Source organism: Paracoccidioides lutzii (assembly GCF_000150705.2).
Source record: "Paracoccidioides lutzii Pb01 unplaced genomic scaffold supercont2.22, whole genome shotgun sequence".
In the NCBI taxonomy this organism is placed as follows: domain Eukaryota; kingdom Fungi; phylum Ascomycota; class Eurotiomycetes; order Onygenales; family Ajellomycetaceae; genus Paracoccidioides; species Paracoccidioides lutzii.
This window is the reverse complement of record NW_015440968.1, coordinates 55,057-61,977: the sequence shown is the minus strand read 5'-3', so window position 1 is coordinate 61,977 and position 6,921 is coordinate 55,057. Positions and strand designations below refer to the sequence as shown.

The 6,921-nt window shown below is 44.7% G+C and overlaps 3 protein-coding genes across 3 annotated transcripts; 1 reads left to right on the top strand and 2 right to left on the bottom strand.

The window, feature by feature from the left end:
* Window positions 1-1,915: 1,915 nt before the first annotated feature.
* Window positions 1,916-2,564, bottom strand: PAAG_07099 (histone H3.3; the record flags this gene model as incomplete). The annotated part of the gene is made up of 3 exons (XM_002790817.2): window positions 1,916-2,193; window positions 2,268-2,375; window positions 2,540-2,564. 3 exons carry the CDS (start codon window positions 2,562-2,564, stop codon window positions 1,916-1,918), a joined length of 411 nt encoding a protein of 136 aa, XP_002790863.1.
* Window positions 2,565-3,475: 911 nt separating this feature from the next.
* PAAG_07098 (histone H4.1) lies at window positions 3,476-3,899 on the top strand (the record flags this gene model as incomplete). The annotated part of the gene is made up of 2 exons (XM_002790816.2): window positions 3,476-3,485; window positions 3,586-3,899. The coding sequence occupies 2 exons, from the start codon at window positions 3,476-3,478 to the stop codon at window positions 3,897-3,899; spliced, it is 324 nt and encodes a 107-aa protein (XP_002790862.2).
* Window positions 3,900-6,676: 2,777 nt separating this feature from the next.
* On the bottom strand, window positions 6,677-6,865 carry PAAG_07097 (hypothetical protein; the record flags this gene model as incomplete). Its single annotated transcript, XM_015846125.1, has 1 exon — window positions 6,677-6,865. The coding sequence occupies one exon, from the start codon at window positions 6,863-6,865 to the stop codon at window positions 6,677-6,679; it is 189 nt and encodes a 62-aa protein (XP_015700560.1).
* Window positions 6,866-6,921: the final 56 nt, after the last annotated feature.

Here is a 6,921-nt window from a genome sequence, read left to right as displayed (position 1 = left end):
GGGGGGGGGTGAGAAAAAGTGTAGTTCAAAGCCTGTAGGTAAACAAAAACTTATGTCGTTAGATGCATGACGTGGTTAAACTTCGTTTCTTCCCCTGTTTGGTGTCAAAGTTTCAGCCCCGGCGCTTCGGTTACCCAAAATCCCAAGGTCGACGCAAACCCTAGATAAACCCCTAAAATTCCTTGGGACTTATGCCCAAAGGCCCGAAAATATGACATGTGAGATTCCTATCGCAACCACCGCACTGAATGCAAATCGCTGGGAGAATTCGAAGGCAGGAAATCCCACATTAACTAATTATATACAATATGGCCCTTAATTAATCCTGCTTATACCGCCCAGATGTGCGGTGTAAAAGCTGTGATTCACTGAATCCTGTCGGCATATCATGCACTAGTTACCTTGAGGAAGAGGCTTGTGGCTCTAAGATTTAACCGTGAGATTATTGAGTAGCTGGACACGTAGAAACTTGGTAGTTGGTGGTATTATCCTGGAGATTATGAGGAATATGCCATTTCTATTGGTGTGATGTGCTGTTGGATGCGTTGCAGCCCGGGAGAAAATAACAAATATATATATAGTTATCTCTCTCTCACTTTGATCGCAGGTAACAGGTGTAGATGGCCGGAGAACAACTACAGTATCATGAGACTATCTCGAATCCATATGGAATTTTCAACAGATATTTCACGTAGAAACAAGGCAGATAAATAAATAAGCAAGATTGGTTTGCATTCGCCACCCTGTGATAAAGAATTCTATCCTGATAATATCTCACAGAGGTATTATTATATTACGCTCGCTGTGAGAAACCAGAATGAAGCCAATCAGCAAAACAATACTGTACCTGTACAATACTTTCATATTCATATAGTTAAAGCAATCTTCCTTACATATTATGCTTGATGGTTCACTTTTCAAGCTTATATGTGAACTCGTGAGGGTTACGGGTGATTCTGAGATAACTAGTGGTTATGTTAAAACGTCCAACATAATAATTCACGCAATCGCAAGCCACATCATCCATCCATTTTCATCCCCCACAGCATCAGCAAAGAGAGGAGATAGAATCTGAATCGCGTATGGGAAATAGCTAGGAAATCAAACATAGCCAGATGCGCTACGATATGGAACTGCCCAAATTGGCTGAGTTTATTGAGTAACAATTCTCGTCTTTGGAGAGCGGATGAATCATACTTAAGAAGAAAACAGGGAATTTCGTTATCGTTTGATGAAGGACGAGGAAAAGCCATCAACCAGATCATAGTATGATATGTATATTATCCCACGGGGATTGCATCACTTCTTCACCAAAATACCTAGTTATATTACTCCAGTCCACTGATGTCTACTGTACTCTACTCTGTGCAGGGTTGAAGCGACCTGTTTGTGTTGGCTCTGGCACTAGAAAAAGCAAGATCAAAACAACTTGAACGCGTGAATATCCGGGAGATACGGCCCCTATTATTATTATTATATCAAAGACGTGAAAAAGGAATTACATGATGAAGAGCAACAGAAGAGGGGAACTTAATCATTTTAAGACAAACATTTTGCTTTCGTTGTCTTGAGTCAAGTAGCAAATTAATGTACAAAAAGCAAAATTAAGGACGCCTTTGAACCGAATCCCAAACCGCCATTTGCCACTCTTTGCTGCTGATCGATTCCACACTTTGATAGTGTGTCTGGTATGTAAATAGAAACCGATAAGCTAATAAAGAGAAAAAAAGCCCATATGAAAAAAAAAAAGGAGAATTGCAAACCCATCAACTCAGCCCAGTCATAAAAGACAAAAGTTTGTTAGGAACACCCATAGCCACGATTTAAAAAAGCACTGGTAAAGAAAAAAGAAAACCCATTCATCATGAGAGTGAAAACAAGGCTAGCAAAGACAGAAAACGAAGACAAGCGACATCTACGAACGCTCACCACGTAGACGACGAGCGAGCTGGATGTCCTTGGATTGGATGGTGACACGCTTGGCATGGATGGCGCAGAGGTTGGTATCTTCAAAGAGGGAGACGAGATAAGCCTCAACTGACTCCTGCAAGGCACCGATGGCGGAAGATTGGAAGCGTAGATCGGACTTGAAATCCTGAGCGATTTCGCGGACTAGACGCTGGAAGGGGAGCTTGCGGATGAGGAGTTCGGTAGACTTCTGGTAGCGACGGATCTCACGGAGAGCAACGGTACCTGTTGTGGTACTGTATTAGGAATGTTGTTTGGTGATACGGTTGATTGTTGGAAGACGACGCGTTGTTACTTACCAGGCTTATAACGGTGAGGCTTCTTAACGCCACCGGTGGATGGGGCGGCTTTGCGAGCTGCCTTGGAGGCGAGCTGTTTACGGGGGACCTTGCCTCCGGTGGATTTACCTATAGAAGAGGATGTTAGAGTGTATTTGACGGATGGATGAGATATGGTTAGGTGTTGCTGTGGGTTGATGTCGGATGATTGGAGCGATGGCTGATGCGACAGACAGCGAGCGATGAAAGGGGAGGCGACAGAGTGATAAGGGTGGTGGCTATTAACTACTTACGGGCAGTTTGCTTAGTTCTGGCCATTGTGACGGATGGATGAGGTTATTTCAAAAGAGCTGTTTTGATACAGGTTGTTGTTGATGGAAAGTGGTGATGGATGTTGGCGTTTGCGTTGCGTTGCGTTGGGCTGAGATGACGAAGTCGCTGAGAGGTTGTAGGGAAGATGGAGGGAGACTGGGTGGGGGAAGGTATTTGTAGTGGCGAGAAGGCTAAAAGTGTGATCTTAGAGGGCCGTGGGAAGGCAATTAGGTAATCTGCTTAGTTAGGTGGGAAGTTCAGGCAATTCTGCTGTATACCTAGCGCCGTTTCTGATTGGGTTTGATTTGTTTGATTTTCCAGAGCCAACAAAGCGGTGATTTTCGCAGAGGGAAGCCGCGTCGAAGTGGCAGGTGAGTTGATTTCGCTTGGCAGCTGCCTCGGCTTGGCGGAAAGTCGGGAAAAGGGCGCTAAGCCAGTCAAAGGAACCCCTAGGGAGCCAATCAGAGCGTAGGATCAATGAGGATCAAGGACAATTTCGATGTTGGCTTATGGCTCTGATCCCATCCACAACGCCATTTGATTTTAATCACAGTACCTCAGAGCCGCTCTTCACGGTGATCCGATTCGGAATCATGGACTAATTACTCGGAATTTGCGTTGGGTGAATTGCCATGGGCAGGATCAGAAATCACCCTTCTTCACAAGTCCCGCCAGATCAAACCTGGTTGGCTGAGTCACTGAAAGCCATGATTGGCCCGATTTGGTCCTAGCGCCGTGATCACACCTATCGCCTTCTCTGCCCCGGACACCCTTCAAATAGTGCACCCCTCGACTTCTCTCTTCTTCTTCTTCCCTTCTCTCACAGTCACAACATCAAACTCTTTTACGCGTCGACAGTTCTACTCTACCATTAACTACCACTCCAAACAACCTTCTAACCACCCCCCTCTATCAACATGACTGGACGTAAGTTATTCACTCTCCCTACCAGTCGATCACCGTCTCTCGACGCGTCTTTAATTCCAATTCACCACAACAACAATTCACTAACTTAACTCCTCAATAGGCGGCAAAGGAGGCAAGGGTCTCGGCAAGGGCGGTGCCAAGCGTCACCGCAAGATTCTGCGCGACAACATCCAGGGCATCACCAAGCCCGCCATACGTCGTCTTGCCCGCCGTGGCGGTGTCAAGCGTATCTCCGCCATGATCTATGAAGAAACCCGTGGTGTCCTCAAGACCTTCCTGGAAGGTGTCATCCGCGATGCTGTCACATACACTGAGCACGCCAAGAGAAAGACAGTCACGTCGCTGGATGTTGTCTACGCCTTGAAGAGACAAGGACGTGAGTTTCTATCCTGTTTAGGTTACTGGCTGTTTTAGACTTTGTATCTGACTGACTCCCGTTTCAAGGCACCCTCTACGGTTTCGGTGGATAAACAACCAACCTTTTCTCTCCAACCATTACATTCCTCCGCCTCTAACGATCCTCTTTCCTTCTCATTCTGTTTTTCTCATTCGACGATACCGGTCTGGTGGTGTTCAAATGCTGTTTTTGTTGTTTTCAATTGCGGTCATGGGTTTACTGTTTGTTGGGTTTCTAATTTCTACATGTTATCTCTTATTCCTGGGTGGGCTGGTTGTGGCCATGGAGTCAAATTCTGTATCATATAAACCAATCCAAGAGTGATGGGGTTTTCTCCTTATTTTCCTTTTTACCCCCCTTTTTTGTTGTTTCCCGCTATCCATTAACGGAACCTGGTGGCGTGGTTATTCTTGTGGGGTATCGAAGGAAATCAAAATCCAAGAATTACACATACAAACATGCTTCTCTATCTTGTAGGAAATCTGAGCAATTCGTGCTCATGTCTTGCCGCTTCTCGTTGTTATGGCATCTCACCTTCGACGCTTAGTGTCTCGAGTTTTAGCCGGTTACCGTTGGCCTTGTCCATTGCCATACAATTGCCCTTGAAATCTCTCTATAGCGAACTTCCATGTCTTTTGAAGCAAAGCACATATATGTTAAGATACACAATATATATTGATTGTAATGTCAATTTCATGCCGTGTGGAATTTCCATCAATCACTCTACACCTGAAGTCGTCGTGAGATCAAATCATCCCACTTCAACAAAGTATATGGTCATGTGACGTCGTCTTCCTGCTGAAGTTCTCGCTCCCAGCAGTGCTTTCGGAGGGACGGTGCATCTAATTCTTTTGTTTCTAAGGAGGAATGTATGTGTAGTGGTTTGTCTGTGGATTTTTATTGTGGTGGTTACTGATAGATGGATCTAATATCAAGCATTAAGAAGGAGCTATAGTCGCAGGGAAATATATATTTATTAAATACAAATCGTTCAGTACAGTATGTTCACGAAATCAACATACCAGCCATCAACGAGTAAATATATTTACATATATATGGGCAAGACCCGGTACAATCTTTAGCCTGAGATGAAATAATCAGCAAAATAAATAATTTAATTGAAGTTCAAACACACCCTACCATCTAAATCTAGACCGAAGAGAACAACTAGAGGATACAACATTCATCATCAGGTATATCAATCTACAGGTTTAATTTCCTATTCTCATTCTCACATCGCAAGTAATTTATCAATAAAAGTACCACGCGGGGGGGGGGGGGGGAAATGGACAGATGTATATATTGTCGTTCCCAAGTCTAAACACCCTCTACATATCACATCGTTGCATCCCACGTCCATGCACTGTGCGTCGTATCTCATCCACCCCAACATTACCCCAGCCCAAAACACACACCGACGCTCACGTCACTTACCCCCCATACCTTTGCCTTCCGCTACCATCATGCGGACGGGATGGGAATATCCATCTGCCCAATTCACCCTGGCATTCGGGAACATATATATATACCTACGCATGGTAGTTCGAGTTGGAGGTTGGAGGGCGGGTGTACAGCGCATGTCCTTGGGTTTGTTTGACGTTAAATAAGTAATATCGTGATTGGGGTCAAAGGTGAAGGTTTGGAGGTGTTGGGGTTGTCTGGGTCGGTATTTATTTCGGATATGAAAGAAGGGAAGGGCGGGGGTGAAAACAGGCCTTCGAAAAGGGAGGAGAGGATTGCAGTTGTTACATGGTGTTTCTGGTTCAAGGATATGTCGACTTAGGTTTATATCGTGTACGTCTTCGGATGGAAAAAGAATATCGTGGCTCCTGGATAAAAGGATTCTCACCTCGCTAAATCTCGTGGTTTCGATTCGCGGGGGTCAGTTTAGATGAATGGCAGCGTTCCAAGTGTTTTTCTCTAAGTAATGTGATTTTTCTTTTCAAGGATCGGGGAATAGCGTTTGTCTTCAAGTACATGTAACCTCCTCCATTTGGGATAATTGAATCCCGTTATCATCTAGGGATCAATGGGGAATGATGAATGAAACACGAAAGAAGCTCCAGATCGGAAACATAAAGTTTTGCAAGGAGAGGCAGGCACTTTTAAAGGATGGGAAATTTTTGAGAAAGTCGCACTGTGCTTTCTCCCGGATAAACAACGGCAGAGAATTTCCTGGTCGTGAACCAAATGTATTATCATATTTGAAAGGGGGAGTTGATTCAGTTCTGCAATAATTTGCATTTGTGTCTGTAGTGCTGGATTGCAAACCCATCCGAGCTTGATCCGCTCTTCGTGGATTCTACAAAGTACATTTGAACTTGTGGATGGATTCTGTCTTGTATAGCCTTATTCCATTAGCTCTTTTAGGAACCCAAGTTGCAATATTCACTGCCATGAGCAGACAGACAAATTGGTGTTGTCCCACTTGAGACCGAATGATGTCGCGTGAAAATAGTTCGCTAACTTAGATAGTTAGATGACACGATTGATTACATAATCAACCAACGAAGGTCGTGGGTGTTAGTCAACTATTAACTAATAACGTGTTTGTGTGTATTGAACAATCTAAACTATGTAAGGGGAAACACGTTCTTAGGGTAGCCCTGCACTAACACGAGCCAACTTTTAGAGACAAGGTCCCATGTATATGAGCTGTATGAGCTGTCTGGCCCTAGGAAAAAAAGGGATTTAACTGATGCGGAGGGGTTGAAAAGAGCGTTTGCAGTGACGTACGTACGGGACTGAGGTCGTTGTCACCTATTGTTTCCGCCCCAGACCTTGCCTCGACACTTCACCTTCTTGTGAACTGGGCGGGGTTGGGTTCTCTGTTGGTTCGTATACGGGGAGGTTCGTGCAGGTTGGCGGCGGCTGAGGCCCATGTGGTCTCCTTTATTTTGCGGCTTTGGGATTCTCCTGCCATTACGGAAATCACACCCTTTATCTTAATCCCATTTGTCTTATTGTGGTTTGGTTTCGACATACTTGGGAATGAAAAGGGTCACGTCGTTGGTGCGACCCCGTTTTCCACACGGAGCA